Raw genomic sequence first — 18,724 nt, 5'->3', positions numbered from 1 at the left:
GAAACACGAAATCAGTATAGGAATGCACGACTTCAGTGTATTTAGTATAGTGGATTATAGGTATAAACTAAGAGTAGTCCAATTTCAAAAATTACAATATTTATAGTGAAAATTTAGCCACGATTTATGCCCTCAAAAATAGTCACCATTCGCAATTTATAGCCGAAAGTAACGACCATCGTCAATAGTCGCGACTGCGACTATTGATGACCAATAGTCCAGTAGCTTTTCTTCAAGTTTCAAAATAACATTTAGTCATTAACGTTAAAGCAGAGAAGATGTAATCTTGGTTGGTAACATCTTCCCTGGTTAAAGGACATATCTATAGCAAAACTCCTTTCGAAGAGGATAATTATTACATTACATGTTGACACTCGCTGAAAAAAAATGTGTTGCTGCCTCGTACGGTCCTTCCAATACAGGAGACTGATGACGTCACAGTAAATGAAGAGTAAAAGTTCACGATTAGTTAAGCTGAATTTATACTGCATCGCTGAGCGATAGCGATTGGTTTTTAGCCAATGAATTAGCGCGCTGTTTGTTGCGTTGGCAAAAGCGTGCTGACTCATTGGTCAAATACCAATCTCTCGTTGCACAGCGATCGAGTATAAATTCAGCTTTACATACACATGAGACCTCCATATGAGTTCGTTTGATATTCAGTCATGTGAATAATGCGCGACCTTGTACCACGAGAAATAGGGAAGGTTCAACAAAAGGTTTGCAAAATGGTTTATTTGCATAATAAATACAATATGGATATACATCACGCTCAAATTCTAAGCTCGCAAGATAACATTGATATTTTTTATTTTTAGTCCAAATATTTCTCATAAAGTTGATATACATATCAATTGTAATATCACAATTTACTAATATATAATAAATCAGCGGCCTGATTTTATCCATATGTATAAAAACCATTAAATTTGTAATACATACTACAGTGCTCTCACCATTGACGCGTGACCTCTACAAACAGTGTATGTTATAGGTTTATGGGCATTGCCTAGTTAATATCACTGTGTGAAAAATAACCGGCCAATATTTTAACTATTCTCCAAACTTCTAGCAAATATATTTCTCTAACATGACCTAAAATTACAGCTAGGTTAGATGTTCAGAAGGGGTCGCACTTTCGTAGAATATGAGTGAGGGCAAAGCATAGCTAGCTCATAGCTAGCCAACTCCCCGTGTTAATTGAATGGAGATTTGACCGAAAATATTGAGCTATATTGGTAACGGACCGCTCCGTTCTGAAGGATGCCACAAAAAAACGGTACAAGCTACATTTAAACTATTCTAAATAGGTTCTAGAAAATATAGTTTTGTAACATGTCCTAAATTTTTAGCTAATTTAGATGTTTGGAGAGGGTCGCACTTTTGTGTTTTAGGAAGGATATGTAAACGACAGATAACACCAACAATATTTCCAAACCGTGTTATTGTTAAGTCAACAATCATTATGTTGCTCATTTTGAAGAATGCTGGTTAACAAAAAGCAGGTCATTGTCTCATTTCGTGAACAAAGGTACACATACCATTGTTTCCTTTCGTTTCCTTTATAATCGGTTACCCAACTGAAGCTATAATACCAGCTTTATTGCGATGTCGCACATGTAAAACAGACACTTGTAGCTACTTGTGCACAACCAGAGAAGATCTGATTTAATCAGTTGAGCTGCTTCAATGAGTGTTATCTTGGTTTAATAGCTTTTAATGGGGTTTAAGTCCTGCAAAGGTCGAGATGAATTCTACTGTAGACATGACTGCATCATGATTTGATTCAGATTTTTTTCTGATAACAAAAACAGTATACGTTCTGTGCATTGAGAGTGTTGACAGTCTATTATCTCAAAGCTGGCACACTTCATTTCATAACATCACACTAGTTTCTTGGTCAAATCTGTCTCTTTCGAAGGAACTCACCGCTTACAGTTGGTTTTTACGACATACCAATTTTAAACGACCTATTTTCTCAAAAAGGGAGTCATTTTCATCGTCGTCATAATATGTGACGTGTCATGTCAAAAGGAGACACTTTTGGGCAGGATCGTAAATGGAGAAAAAGCCAAAAATCTGCACGGGGTGATTTTTCACAATTTGGGTTTGTTGCGAATTTGTGATGTTATTAATGTTAAAAATATTGTCTGATAGTTTCAGACCGGAATATAACTGGCATCTTGTATTTTTTGAGATATTTTCAAGGTAATTCCTACTCTCAACATTGTCAATAATATTTTTAAAGGTCGATATCTCAATTTCCAATTTTATAATACCATAACTTAAGAACTCAATATCTTCGCTTAGGAATGTCCGATTTCATTGGGGAAAACGGCGTTGTGGAGCATAATATCTCTATATTTAAGATATGTAAAAACCTCAAAATTGATAACCTGCCCAAAAGTGTCTCCTTTTGACATGACACGTCACATATTAGCTTGCAATGATATGATGTTGGCCAAGCAATTGCCCTTTAAATAAAAAATGATCATTTTGGTTTTAACATAAAAATTTTATTCGTGGTTTTTTTTTTTTTTTTTTTGGGGGTGATATCAGAATGTGATAAAGATGGATGCTATATACAAGGCCCCTTTAAAGACAAAAGAACATAAATTAACAAAGAAAGAAAATGCTTACCACTTTGACCTGTAACAAATCCAATCCATTTGTAATACTGTCCCTTGTATGGCTCATTGTTAGTTGCTGCACACTGCTCGTCACGAAAATCATCTTGTGACTTGTCGCAAGGCTGAAGTAAGATTACATTATAGATAATTATTTAGTGATCGAGGAAATGCACGTAATTTATTCTGTCTCTTGAGTAGAAAAGGAAGAAATATTCACCCTTGACCAGGATTTGAACCTGGGACCCAACACCCTGTATTATAAATATTTTTTTCCATACAGCTCAATACTCCGTTGAAATCAATATTCTATTATTGGCACAGATAAAGTTTACATATGCATTGTGTTTGGGACGTGCACCTGGAACTTAACTAAATGGGCTAAACGCGTTCCTTTATACCTATAAAGGATAATTGTCATTCTCAAAATTAAATATATCTCAATTTTTACGTTGGATTTTTACATTAAAATGCAGTAAAAGATATCCACAGCAAGCTGCAAGGCCCCGCTAATTAGTGTACTGCTTTTCGAGTGAGTGTACTGGAAACAAAATACACTGGTTTAACCTGGAAACAATTTTTTCTTGTAATAGAAACATCATATGGGGTACTAGAGCATGCCCAAATCGTTATAATGTGTAGAATATAGAAACGCTGTGGTATCTCATATGATAGTCATGGTATGCTTAGCCTGAGTCGCTCGGCCTATCTCGAACAACATCGCGATGCGTAGCTGTTAAAAAACGAGAGGATTCGTTGTACTATCACGGCAATTTTTAACACGAAGATATAGGGATGATGACGATGTGCCGGGTATAGCGATGTTACCACTGATACCACTGAGCTATCAAGGAAATTAACCAATGGCATCGAAGCGCTAAACTAGTATACTATAATAGGTTCCACTTCCACCTCCACCCCATATCCATAGTGTGTATACCGTTCTCGAGTCAGTAATTTTTTATTTATTTATTCACGTAACTGGCAAAAATACATCAAAAATACACATAAAAAGCATGTCATAAAATAACTATTATAAAAGATTGTCCCGGTAGGCTCGCCAGGATGAGCCAGGAGCGCGAACACTATCACCCAGGAGGGTGCGACCCCTCTCCTACCCACCGAGACAAGTGAAATAAAAACATAAATATTAATAATAATAATAATAATAATGCATTTATAATGCGCCATCTATCTAGACAACCTATTCCGAGGCGCAAACATTTAAACAAAGATTTAAAGGAAGCAAGTTCCAAAGTGCAGGTGCACAAGCATAGAAGGCCCGGTCGCCAAATGATGAAGAAGTCCGTGGAACTGAAAGAAGACATTTATCCGATGATCTAAGGTTTCGTGATGGAATATAAAAATTGATAAGTTCACTGATATAAGAAGGTGCCATGTCATGGAGCGCTTTCCAGGTGAGAAGAAGGAGTTTGAAATGAATGCGATACCGAATTGGTAACCAATGCAGACGTTGTAAGACGGGTGAAATATGGTCAAATTTCCTAGTCCTTGTGAGCATGCGTGCAGCAGCATTTTGAGCCTGTTGAAGTTTATTGAGTTGTCGTTCAGTGATTCCATATAATAAAGCATTTCCATTGTCAAGACGTGATGTGACTAAAGCGTGGACAAGTGTTGCAGCAGTATCATAATCGAGCACTTTGCGAATTTTATTAATGTTTCTAATCTGAAAATAAGTTGATAAAAGATAAATAAAGCTGTGTATCGTCGGCGTACATGTGAACTTGTAATCCATGCTTGCGGGCGATGTTAGCTATTGGAGATGAGTAAATGGTGAAGAATTGAGGTCCTAATACAGATCCTTGGGGACACCGAAAGGAGTGGAATGAATGATGACAAACAACCATTGATGTTGACAGCCTGCAATCTGTCGGTCAAATAAGAACGGGTCCATTCAAGTGCACTACATCTAATACCAAAAGAGGAGAGACGCGACAGAAGGACACCATGGTCTATGGTGTCGAAGGCAGCAGATAGATCAAGTAATACCAAAAATACACCACGTTTTTTATCCAAATTACATAATATGTCATTTTGAACACGAAGTAATGCTGTTTCAGTTCCATGATGTTTTCTATACGCTGATTGGAAGCGCTCATATAGGTTGTTCACAGTAAGATGATCAGCTATACGAGATGAAACAACCTTTTCAATTATTTTTGAGATGAAAGCCAAGTTTGATACCGGTCGGTAATTTTTCAAGATTTCAGAGTCAAGCGATGGCTTTTTAAGAAGAGGTGTGACGAGGGCAGTTTTGAAACAAGATGGAAAAACTGCTGATTCCAATGAAAGATTAACAATGCGTGTAATAAGCGGAGCAAGCAGCTGAAGATGATACTTTAAAAGCCAAGTAGGAATAGGGTCAGAGTCACATGATTTTGGTGGTGAAGCACTGATGATTTTACAAATTTCCTCTTCCGACGCAGGCGGGAAAACATCTAAATGAGATTTTAAATCATGTTCAATGTCCGAAGTAGTGGATGTGTTTTGCTTGTCAATAGGAGTAAGTTCAGAGTCCAAATCATCACGTATTTTAGTAATTTTTGAAGTGAAGAAACTATTAAATTTTTGTGCCAGTTGTTCCTTAGAGTTGTGAGAAGGAAGTTTTGCTTTTCCTTTTTTTTTTTTTAGACTTTCAACAATCTTAAAAAGTTCCTTCTGGTCAGAACAATTTGAAATTTTGTCTCTATAGTATGCTGCCTTGGCATCATAAATCATGTTATAAACATGTTGGCGTTGAGTTATAAAAAGCTGACGATCCACTTCCAATTTGGTTTTCCTCCACTTACGTTCAAGTCTTTTCCTCAATTTCTTCGCTTCATCAATCTCAGCGGAGTACCAGGGACGGGAAGGGCGAATTGTAATGGTACGGGATTTCAAAGGTACATGCTTATCCAAAATGTTACAGAGAGACGAGTTATATTTATGTACAATTTCATTTAGATCTGCTGATGAATCAGTGCTTGCGAAAGATGTCTCAATATCCAAAGCAAATTGTTCATGGTCAAGTTATTTATATTTTCGATAAGAAATGTGCTGTTTCAAAAGTGGAGGTTTCTTGAGGTTCAGCTTACAAAGAATCGAGACATGATCAGTCATAAAACAGTCGACATTAACAGAATTAATTAAATTATCAGAGGCGCGGCCAATTACTAAATCCAAAATATGTCCTTTGATATGAGTCGGAGAATTAACATATTGATCAAAGTTACAAATATCCAATAGTTTGGGTCTTCAAAATGAAAGTTAAAGTCACCAACAATTAAGAGTTTCGTTCTTGAGGTAGATGACAGGGTACTAAGGAAATCAGAAAATTCCTGAAGAAAAACTTTGGCTGTGACGCGATGCTTCTTGCTGTAAGTTGGTCTGTATATGACAACCAATTTCACAGAGGAACATGTACCAGGAAAAGTCAAATCACAACATAAACTTTCAAAAGAGAGATATTTGAATTGGGAGCCGGTACTTCGGGTTATTGTTTGTTTATGTATAACTGCTACTCCACCACCGCATCTATTTGGACGAGGGACATGGAACAGATCATAGCCAGGTAAAGTAAGATCGCCAATAGTTTTCTTGTGTTTATTTGAGTCGGACAACCAACTCTTGGTGATCAAGTAGGAAAGTAAAAGTGAACAATTGAAAAGTCATATCCCCCTGTATAGCCATTATGAAAAACAATGGCCTTGTCCAGTCATCATTCAACACAACAGGTGTGGGAGCAACTCACATCCAGACCAGACAACCTTGTAGTTGTACTTGGAAATTTGAGCTGCTGTGGTCCCTACCTTCTGTGCAGTCTATGTAGGCCTATATACAGTGTGTAGTAATTCAGAAGATCCAGCTAGGAAAAGTCAGAAATGTTACTTCATAAAATACATCAAAAATATAGCATCAAAAGTCATGTAAATTATCCAGTAGATTCCTTGGGTATATATCCAATGACAGTAAATTGTACAAAACAGGAAACACAGTAAATCCAACAAAATTCAACAAAGACAGGAAACAGATCAGAGGTTGCTGCTCACCTGTTGTGGTTGCGCCCTCGATATATTGCACATTTATAAGGAATAACACATATGTGACCCCTCAGCACAACTGAGCCCGGATGTCGCCAGTGCCACTATTGAGATATGCTCCATTGAACTTAACAATAAACAATAGGAAACAAAGGATTTATTGACTGTTTTATTGATTTTCACTACTTAAATGTCAAGTACTATAGACATGATATACATCATTTTAAAGCTAATTTCAAGCAGAATATTTTGGTTGAATATCTCAAAAATAATGATTGGCGACATCCGGGCTCAGTTGTGCTGAGGGGTCACATATTCCAAACACAATATCATCATAAAATTTTAGCTCCAGCTCCAGCTCTTGCATAGTCATTTCTATAAAATGTGTTTTGGCGATTGAATGGCCTCATACTTTTTTTCAAAATAAGCTGATCCCTGATGGACACTGCAAGCGCATTCCAAAGGCGAAGAAAATTGACACTATTTGTTATATTTAAAACTATCATTTTGGGGTGATATGGTTGTTAAAAAGACAGCGAGTGTTTACAATCCAGATACTAAATGAAAGACATATGAATTTGAAATACATTGGCAAGCAAAACAAATAGATAAATATTTCCTCCTGTTATTTTAAAGATCCATAAGATTGAGTTGTTGAAGACGCTCCCTGTAAGATTTTCTCTGACACCAAATAAATATTGATGCCTTCCTTTGTTCCAAATTATTAACGATATTGTTTGTTATTGTATCTCTAAATAATAATGAGTAGTATATAAAGTATACATTTTCAGAAAGGAAATGAAAGGAATCCAACTAGCATGGCAGGGTATGTTGTCGAGTTATGGTCCGGGAGGATAATAAGGGGCCAGAATATCCAACGTCCCATTACTTCCTGACAAGAATATATCGATGGAAAGTTCCTTTAATTGTAATTTTGCAACTGCCTTTAATTACTTTTTCACAGCGTCTGTCAATAAATATAGGTAAATGTTTTTGTATCATACAGTGCGTCCCAATAGAAAATACTGGATACTTTATTTTGTCTTAGTTTAAAAAATTAAAAAGTAACATGTCATGCATATGTTCAGGGTCGTAGCCAGCATTTTTGGTCGGGGGGGATAAAAGAAATTGGGGGCGCAGATGAAAAAAGCCCTTTTGCATTATTTTGACCTGGTATTATCAGTGGAAACTCAACATGTAATGTTTCCGAAGTAGGCTTTATTGAGACAATGTGCGCGAGTAGCGCGCCAATTGTATTTTACACAATTTTGGCCCATGATCGGGGTGAAAATAGCTTTATTGTGACAATGTGCGCGCGAGATGCAAAAAAATGGGTATTTTGGCTCATGAGCAGGTGTGGAAAACAAGCTATTTGCCCCCTTTTCTTTTCCTATGCCTATGCCTCAATGCTGTGTACTGTCCCCGCAACTCTTCAACATCCCTCTGGAAATCGTTATGCTATACGCAACTCAGGACACTACAATTGGCGTCAACATACAAGGGCATTTGATAAATAATCTTCGCTTTGCTGATGATATTGTACTGATTGCCGGAAATGAAAGAGATCTGCAAACATTTACTAACAATGTGAATCTAAAAAGCTCAAATTTTGGCTTGAAAATTAACATCGCCAAGACAGAGATACAAGTTATGAGCAAGCAACCACAGGACCTATACATCAACATCAATGGGGTGCAACTTCTTCAGGTAGAGAAATTCATATACCTTGGAGGTGCCATTACTCAGAGGGGATTATGCTCCGAAGATATCAGACACAGAATGGGAAAGGCGCTAGGGGCAATTCAAAGTTTCAACAAAATCTGGTATGCTAAAGACATCACTTGCTCAACAGAAAATGGAACTATACAAAGTACTTGTCTTGTCCATCCTTATGTATGGCTCAGAAACATTGACACTTTAAAAGATAGACGACTTTTAGCTGAGTTTTGAAATGATCTGCTGCAGGAAAATCATGGGTGCCACCAGACTAGACAAAATCGGGGACATCATCATCAGAGAAAGCCTAGGTCTGAAGGAGACCATAATTGACAGAGTGACCACAAAAAGACTAAAATACTTTGGTCATGTCAATCGGATGCAACCATCCAGATGACCAGATACCCAAACATACTCCTGACCTCCAATATCCATGTAGACAGACCACGTGAAAGACCAGCCAAGAAATGGACAGATTGTGTAATGGCAAACTGTGCTACTGGAAACCCGAGCTCCCTGGCTGAAGCTACCAGTCTATCACGTGATCGGAGGATCTGACAAGCCATCCTGAAACAGAAGCCATCACACATTCCCGAAATGGTGTGAAACGGCTTAGGTCAAGGTAGGTCAAGGTCACCGTTGTCCATCACCGTTTACTTCGCGAGGCCGCTGCCCGAGCGAAGTAACGACGCAGACGACGCGGTCGTATCGTTGTTAAACGGTGATGAACAACGGAGAAACATGATTGAATCCCTAAAATAAAAGCACTTACTTCAATGTTGCAGATTTCATACTCTATGGAATCCCCTGGACATTCCTTTCCATCATTCATTGGTCTTGAAGACAAAAGTCAACAATTATAGGTAAACATTAGTGGCTATTAGTTTTGCAAATGGCGTCACTCTTTCTAAATATTTTCAGAATCCATTAGGTTCCAAATGCCGAGCAAAACATGAAATCGATTAATCGAAGCTCACATTAGGTGAGGGCGCCCTGTTTAACGTTTGCTTTGGACACCTAATTATTTTTTGATTTTTAACCCGAGTAAGTCGGATGGAAAATAAATAATTAAATATCTAAAGCTAACGCTAAATAGGACGCCTTCGCCTAATGATTTAGTCAAAGGGTGTCGGTATGATAGTATCCCTAATAGTAAGGCCGTTAACACTTGGCAACTAGGTGCACAAGGCTAAGGTTAATTTCTAGAAACTACATGACTGCGTAAGGTTACCTGAAGTAAATCACTGACAGATAGCAAACCTCACATATCCATTTCTAAGTGCTCTTTAAAGCAAAGACATTGTTCATTGACTTTACAGCCGTATGATAAAACAGGCGAAAATACTAACTTTTGCACAAGATTTGCAATTCAAAGATAATTGGCCATTGCTCATTGCAATTAATCTAATGTATGGACAATATAAGTGTGTTTTTTCATTTGATGACATAAATTTGCAAAATATTGTAAGGATCAAACGGGGTTTTAACTTTTAAAACCTACATCTTTGTCATAAATTGTGCGTGAATAGTCCCTTTCAACAGATTTACTTCATTTGCCTTGCTATATACATTGAATTGCGTCATCTTTTGATAAATAAATAGTAATGAACAGCGGAAGGGGTTAGCGGGAGGGATTAGTTTTCGTTCGATATAAAAACTTTTCTGATTGGATGAAGGGAACATTCGGGGTTTTGACAAAACAGATGCTGTATTTTCCACTAGTAACTAGCTAGAAGTTCACACAGCACATATGATGCTACGCACTCATCCGTGTTGTAGTGTAAACACAGACTATGTAGAGACAATGCATTGCTAGGCTAACTTTGCTTGGGACTAATTTGTGTACTCAGGTGGAAACTGTGCATAGATGCGTTTAAAAGAGAATCGTTTTGTAGCCAAACCTTTCGATATGAGGGGGACTGAAGTTATGAATTGACAATGAAAAGTTTATTAAAGGTGAACCTCATTGAAAATAAAGTTATATATCAATGGAAAGCTTATGATATCAGGATATTAAAAATATTTTTTTCAGATTTTTTTCATGGCCAATAAAGCTGAAAAATTAAAAAAATGAATGAGTTTTTGGTCTTTTTTAAGGCGCCCAAAAAGCACCCAAATCAATCGTCTTTGACCTTGAGAATGCTCGTGACGTAAGCTCAGGGTTCGCAGTCATGTGATCCTACTCGGAAAAATGTAAACAAGACTTGCTTCCTGTACTTTGCAAGCTGCCTGGCAAGTCTGATTTTCACAATAAAGCTTGAAATGAGAAGAATCTTCAAGTTGCTGATTCCTTCTATATATATTAGAAATAATAGAATTATTGTCAACACGAAAATGTTCCGTAAATTTTTGACAAAATCAGTCATAACTGGCTGGGTATAACTGGGTAATTGAGTTTGAATTTCGCGCTGGGATCAATTCCATGCGCAAATAATTGCTGCTACCGTATACCGTTCATGTCATGGACTGAATAAACATGATCGAATAACAAATTAAATAACTTGTTTGTGACATTCCCCATTCTTGATTCATTTTAAAATATCTGATTTTTAAAAATATCGTCTTGTAGTAATAAAAAAAACCGCCGATTTCATCAAATCCAGCCCATAAAGGTTTTCATATTTAGCGCATTGCGGTAATACATTCTCCCGGTACATTCTTTCCACACAATCACGATACTTTATTATAAAATAAATACAATTTGGGTATAGTAGACCGTTATTTGATGAAATTCTGAAATCTGAATAAAATTAAAATATTGTCACTTGTGTCACGATTCTTTTAATGATACTACAATCAGTGTACTGAAAAAGTGAAACATTTATGTTTTATGGATTACCGAACACGATGCGTAAATTGCGTAAATTGATGCTGAAGAAATTACAGGAGCCGCGCCGATCAAGGTGGGCAAACACAGCGACTCGCTTCGTCTCTCCGGTAGCACTAGCACCGTGTTTCAGCAGATTTGATCAATCGTTCCCTTATATTTGGAACATTTACAGGAATAAATTTTGCTGATGAAGTAGCAATAAGTTGGAAATATCAGAATGTGAATATCAAATCGGTCATTTTGTCTGCAAGTACAGTACGTGTACAGTCGCGGATACGGAACACTCGGCGACTGAGACTCGGTCATAGTCAGTCACTGAGTTCACCCCGTATGTATCTACGAGTTCGCCTATCATACATGACCGGTTGTAAAGTTAAGAAATAATTAAGAAATCCCGTACATATACCTTATTCTATTCCTTCATTTTCTCATTGTGATAAGTTCATCTCAACTTGGTGTGACGATCTGAACTGGTAGCACTAGCCGTTATTTTTTGCAATCTGTTTTCATTCCGGTTCTTCGGCGAATCTTCGCTCTTCGTGCTTTACTGTAATATTCCCTGCATATCGTGGATGGCTTGGCCTATCCCAAATCACCCCGGTCAGCACTTTTCCCATTTTTTAATCCACACACTTTATTCAGGAACTTCATTCTTGATTTGATCATGATGTTTCCTTCATGTTATTCTTATTTTATTGAAGATATTTTTCATGTAAAGTAAGTTGACAATGACTGAGTTCGTGCATTGGCCCGATGCATGCCACAGTAATGCAAGGACATTGTGTTTACAATCAAACCCGGAAGTAACTGTGTGTCCCCGTGATGACGTCATCATCGAAAGCGCCCAATTTGAACGATTTCGTTTTGTAATTTAGGAGGGGGGGTGCCAATATCCAATCTTTGCATGGAGATTATGTCTATCCTGGTGCGTTAAAAAAAAAAAAACATTCTTTTCTGCTTCCTGGCATCATAAGCTTTCCATTGATATATAACTTTATTTTCAATGAGGTTCACCTTTAATGGCAGTTGTAAAGTTATGCATTCTAAATACAATGACCACAAGAAGTGGGAAATGATTAATCTAAAAAAGATAAATTGGAAATTGAGCATGTTTATAGTGAGATAGATTATCCGGTATTTAGCGTATAAGTATATATTAATTGGTTATCACTATAAACAGACCAATACCGATTATTGCCGTACATATTATACGGAATGGATATCCTTCGGAATCGATGGATATTGCAATATTTTTTCGCATATGGCCACTATTATAAACAGACAGCGCGCCGCAATGCCGTTATTAAAGGATGTGGAGCAAGGTTATACCTCCGTGAGCCAAAATTTGTCCCTGTAATAACACATCACCTAAAAAGTTGATACGGTACTGTAGCAATAATGTGAAAAATGAGGCCGGTATCGTTTCAACGGCAAACTATTTGAAACTGGCAACATATGTGGAGACCTCGAACAAGTTGAGGTCAACCACCTTTGACAGAATCGGTTTCATAATAGCGCTATTGTTCGCCACAATAAAGAACCAAGATAAAGACTAAGTGATATTCCAGCATAATCCCATGTGTATAAAGAAACTATAAAGAAACCGTATAATACCGTACACCAGTATAACCACGCTCAGTGGGGAGCACCGAAAGAGCACGAGAAGAGATAGTGGAGAATAGTGATAGTGGCAGAGAGAAAATATTAAACCGTAAGGGGATGTCATTTTCTTCGGAAGGGTCAATTTATGACCCCCACCATCGCGGGTATAAAAATTCTCTGACCCCAGTATATTCACGACTCTCCCATTCCGAAGAAAACGACTACCCCTACCCCCATAAATGGTAGATTTGTCGGATATTTATCATTATTGATTGTCCTTATAATATAACTTACAAAGGGTTATTACATAATCGTTTCCGTAGTTGTTGGACTCCTCGACCGCAGGTTTTTGAGCATGGGCTTTGGTCAGTTTCCCAAGACGACCAAGCACCGTCTACTGGGTCCGGTAAACCTTCGTTATAAACGCATTTACCTGATATACACCACTGAAATTATAAATGTGAAATTATTACCACGCCGTCGTCAAGTGAATGAAAGCAAAGCTTATAGCTTGGCGTACCCCGCAGCCCTTCATAACTTCCAACCCTCCTCTTCCTCATCATTATTATAACTTCTCGGCACGGATGAGCAACATTATTGCCTTTACCTTTTTATCTGCACACGGTGTTCCCTCCATTGGTGGCGTACCTTTATTTGTTGAAATTCCATGCTTACACTCAAGAAGACCGCAATCTATGGGCTTGAAAGAACAACAGCAAAAAAATGGGGGTAACAATCAGAAAACATATGAGTCAAAAACGTATTATTAGAGAAAAGCCATGCTTTTCAAAAATACTTGAAAGGCTTGTATTCAACAGATGCATACATTACATTGATAAATATGAAATTCTAAATGATAAGCAATTTGGCTTTAGATCTAAACATTCTACCTATATGGCTATCTTGGAATTTATTGATAAAATTAGTAATGCTGTCGAAAACAATGAGACAACTGTTGGGATTTTCTTAGATTTGTCAAAAGCCTTTGACACTATCGACCATAGTATTTATTACATAAACTGGAACATTATGGTTTTAGAGGAAACGTTTTAAAATGGTTTAAAGATTACTTACATAATAGAAAACAGTATGTGTATTACAATTCTTGTAAATCTGAATATAAAGATATAATATGTGGAGTACCTCAAGGCTCCATCCTAGGCCCATTATTGTTCATTTTGTATGTTAATGATATCATAAATACTTCCACCATTCTAAAATTTGTCTTGTTTGCCGATGATACTACTATAACTTATTCACATAAGGACATTGTGTCCAAATACGATCTTATCAACAAAGAAATAAAAGAAGTTAATAATTGGTTTAAGGCTAATAAGCTATCAGTGAATGCAAGCAAGACTAATTATATGGTGCTTGGTACAAATCACAAAACATCACGCGTATTGTACAATGCTACTAATAATATTATATTAGATAATGTAATCCTGGAAAGGTTGAATAAGACCAAATTTCTTGGAGTGACAATTGATGAGAATCTAACTTGGAAATTTCATATTACCAACATCTCAAAGAATATATCTAGAGGTGTTGGTGTAATAAACCAACTGAAACATTTTGTTCCCGAACGAATAATGTATTCACTATATTGTACTTTAATACTTCCTTACATAAACTACGGTATCTTAGCATGGGGAAATACTTGTCAAAAATATTTGGAAAAGATTTTCAAACTTAAAAAAAAGCCCTTAGAATGATATCGAATAGTCACTTTTTAAGTCACTCAGCCCCTATTTTCAAGAATTACAATTTGCTTAATGTTTATGATAGTTATGATCTCGAACTAAGCACTTTCATGTACAAGTATAATACCAATCTGTTACCAAAGGCCTGCAATAGTTATTTCGTTGAGCAGAGGAATCACCTCAGGTATCACACAAGAAACGCTGAAGATTACAAGATCTGTCTTACAAAAACAGAGTTTGCTAACAAAACAATAAGAACCGCCGGGCCAAGAAAATGGCATTCGATTGACAGATGCGCCAAAACGGCTACATCAGTAAAACTCTTTAGATCCCAAATTAAAACAAACCTTATGGAAATGTACACTTAATATCTCTTAGTTTTGATTTACTTATTTTTATTTTTCTCCCTTTTAAAACAAAAAATCGATTAAAATTAACTGATCTCTTAGCATTTATATTATATTCACAAAATGTCAGCTTTCTTTTGTGATATACGTGAGCATATGTTATGAAATCCTAATTTGTCTTACACTTATATTCTGCATGTTCTTTATTCATCATTTTTTTCCTGCTTAGTTCGTTCTACATGAATGTATGAAAGAGGGTGGGGGGTGTTTGTATGTATGTATTTGTATTTCATTAGACAAATTAAGAAACTTAGGCTAAGGTTAAGGGGGTGCTTGTTCAGGCCTTTTTGGCCTTCTGAGCATCTCCTCATTCAAATGTGTTGTCTTGCTGTTATTGTATTGTTGTATTTTGAATGAAAATAAAGACTGATTGATTGCGATGTTAACTACGTGATGCGTGGACGTGCTTTTATACGACATTCAAAACGGCGTTAAATATTGCCAGTCTCGAGTCCAAGCTGGATTGTGCTTTAATATTCGTCACGAAGGAGAACAAGGCGGCTGGAACAAAGACTAACATCTGATCTGGTCATTAGAGAGCGAAGCGATTGAAAAATTAATCGACACCGATTCCTCTGCCTACTTCTATAGCATGATTTTGATTCAACTTCTTCTCTCTTTGCGACCATTTTCCATGATATACATAAAAAAGGCCAAACAATTGGCACAGGGCTCAAAATGGGCCGGTAAACCTATATAGCAAGTCAACACAATTTCCAGTAGCTATAATTCTGCGATGTGTGAGATAAATATTATATATATCACAAGACATAGGACACAGCCGGGAATTACAAAACATGTCTCTAGCACTGTTCTATTCAATGTTTTGAAAATAAACATTACGTCTTTACCTCCGTGGCTGAAAACCCGGGCCCAAACTGGAGCTCACATTGGGCGTTAGGTGAGACCCCTGAAAGAACGTCAACAGGAACGGCTTCTATAAAAGGCTTGTCCATCAAACATGAACTTGAAGGATTGCTGGAAATTGAAAAAAAAATTAATGTAAATGCCCTTTGATCTTTCGGATGAAGACCCGCAACGGGTTTAACTGAAATTAAGGGGTGTGGTATGAACGTTTGGACAGTATTTATTGTGGGACATTAGAGCACATCAGACATATCGAATTGCATTCTGAATACGAAGAATGTCATTCTGATATCAAATAAATTTGATTTTTGAAATTCGCAATTTAATACACATTTTATGGCAAATCATTAAAATTGATATTTTTGATATTTAACAGTACTTGAAGTAAACTTTATAAATCTGATGATTTATACTTAAAGTGTATGTAGGTGGGATAAAAAGCCGACGATCAATTGAAAATTTTGACCTTTCGTATTGAAGATATGGATTTTTTCCCAAAACACCAAAAAATCCATATCTTCAATATGAAAGGTCAAAATTTTCAATTGACCGTCGGCTTTTCCTCCCTGCTACACACACTTTAAGAATATGTCATTAGATTTATATAGTTTACTTCGAGGACTGTTATATATCAAAAATTTGAAAAATATCAAATTTTTATAATTTGTCATAAAATTTGTATTCTATTGTGATTTTCAAAATATGATCCCTTAAGGTGCAAACACATAAAAACAAATACATCGCTTATAGTGTGTACAAGATATCCGATCATTTTCACTCTCTCCTAGATAGCCATAATGGTTGTACGTCTAGAGAGGAAATGGAGTAAAAGAGACCACCCGGAAAAGAGATGAAAAGAGGACATCAGTTTTTCTTTTTCTTTGCAAGAACTTCAATACCTTCACACCATGTGATCCAGCGGGGCACTCAACTTTAGAAGTGACAATTTTGAAAAAATGGAGCAAAATTCTCTTTCTTGTTCAAAATCTTCAATACTGATTTGCTGAAATGGAAGAATTTGAAAGTTTACGCTTTATTTTGTGGCATTTTGATGATACCATTCTAGAAAAACAAGGGATCCATTGGTAGCCGCAACTAAAAAAGGGGGTCATTGGGTAGCCGCACCTAAATAAAGGGGGTCATCTGGTATGACTTTTAAAAAGGGTGTCATCGGGTATAGTCAACTTCAATGGAGGGGGCTTATTGAGAGGCACATACCGACAGTTCTAAAGCCGAGTGCCCCGGGTCACAAATCAAGTCTGGTCAATATTACGAAGATCAGATGAGAACGCACTGTACATCAATGTGCAAGTATGCAGCTCTCAAACAATCGTACATTTTGTAAAGCAAAATTAATTTGAATATCTTAAATTAATGCTTAAACGGTCATATTTTGAGCTCTGACATTTTAATAAGGTTAAAGGGATCGGATAGCAACGTTCAATGCACATAATTTTTATTTGGGACATAAGCGCGTATGAAACACATTAAATTGCTTTCTGAATTGGAGGAATGTCCGTCTGATATCCAATAATTTAGATTTTATGCAATTAAGTTTAAAAATATCAAATTTGGATATTTTACCATAAATTATTTCGCCAATTCCAAAAAAAATCAAAATTATTTGTTATCAGAAGGACATTACTCGTATTCAGACTGCAATTATGTGCTCTAGTCTCAGGTGCTACAAAATACCGTACAAACGTTGCTATGCGATTCCTTAATGAACTATGTCTTGAGAAGTGCTTCTATCTTCAGAATCTTTTTCTGTCGTTTTCATACTTACTCCAAGAAGTTGCGAATATTTGTTCTACTGCACGAAGACCATTCAAAACTTCCTGCACCGGATGCTGAGTTTGCGGACATAATGTTGACGCCAGTCTGGCAACCATAGTCGGAATCATGATTCAAGCCTAAGCTGTAATACAATACATGATAGTTGTGGTAGCAATGCTATTTTATGATACTTTTAATGTCATAATTAATTAGAATACTAGTACTATAGATATTCTCATCAACACCTGCTAAAGCATGGAATGTAGAAAAAAAAGTTCATGGCTATTATGTCCAGATGAATTACAATACAAATCACTGTGACGTTTTATGGTCATACTGCTCATAATAATTGAATACAATGGATTCGTTGGAAATAATCATTGACTGAACTATATCCATTAAATGCCCTGGCTAAATAATTTTCTATTATTTTCTAACGTACCGTATTAAAATGAAAATAAATTGACAAAATTTGGTCAAGATTCTCCTTGACTGACTGTTATCAGATTTTTCCCCTTGAAAAGACAAAATTGATGTTGAATATAACAATTATTTCATAAATAAGCTTTTCATTAATTTTTATCCATATATCAATACAGGATATGATAATATCTGTATCCATGGTAAGATTATAATTTTAAAATATGCACACAGGCAACATTGGGTCCCTTAATATCAGTTTACTTGCAACCAATTATCACCCATGCTGTGCCACTCTCCAGTCCTGGTTTCTATCTCTATGTGCATCTTTTGAACACCTGACTGATATCAAAGATGGATGTATAATGCTACTGGCTACTAACATTTATGGAACTTTGACCACTGGAGACAGGGTGATTTCATTGCTATATTGTTGATAGGAAGAACTTTTGCCATGTGTGATTTCAAAAGAAAATGTCATATTTTCGTCAAAATGTATCTAAATATGTCAGATTTCATTGATTACAGCAAATTTCATTCATGAACAAAAAACATGTCCAACACATTTCATATCTGCTTAAATTCTTTAAGTAGTAAAACAACCTCACCTCTTTTTTTGAAAATAGCCATATGTTGAATGTCATCACAAGAAGTGATGAATTATGCAATTTAATGCAAATGAGGGAAATACTTATTGCCAACTTGGTAAGATTGTACACTGATAGCCCAATTTAGT

At 36.4% G+C, this 18,724-nt stretch overlaps 1 protein-coding gene across 1 annotated transcript in view; it reads right to left on the bottom strand.

Moving 5' to 3' along the window:
• The window catches only part of LOC140170820 (A disintegrin and metalloproteinase with thrombospondin motifs 13-like), a 78,532-nt gene extending 60,159 nt beyond the window's left edge, over window positions 1–18,373 (bottom strand). Inside the window, exons 1-7 of the mRNA XM_072194038.1 lie at window positions 18,270–18,373; window positions 17,579–17,710; window positions 15,777–15,903; window positions 13,423–13,515; window positions 13,110–13,261; window positions 9,156–9,219; window positions 2,641–2,752 (exon numbers count right to left, since the gene is read on the bottom strand). Coding sequence (XP_072050139.1) covers window positions 2,641–2,752; window positions 9,156–9,219; window positions 13,110–13,261; window positions 13,423–13,515; window positions 15,777–15,903; window positions 17,579–17,710; window positions 18,270–18,373 — 784 coding nt within the window. The remainder of the gene's footprint in view (window positions 1–2,640; window positions 2,753–9,155; window positions 9,220–13,109; window positions 13,262–13,422; window positions 13,516–15,776; window positions 15,904–17,578; window positions 17,711–18,269) is intronic.
• Between the last annotated feature and the right edge of the window lie 351 nt (window positions 18,374–18,724).

This window comes from Amphiura filiformis, chromosome 15 (assembly GCF_039555335.1).
Source record: "Amphiura filiformis chromosome 15, Afil_fr2py, whole genome shotgun sequence".
In the NCBI taxonomy this organism is placed as follows: Eukaryota; Metazoa; Echinodermata; class Ophiuroidea; order Amphilepidida; family Amphiuridae; genus Amphiura; species Amphiura filiformis.
This window is presented reverse-complemented; position numbering and strand designations above follow the sequence as displayed.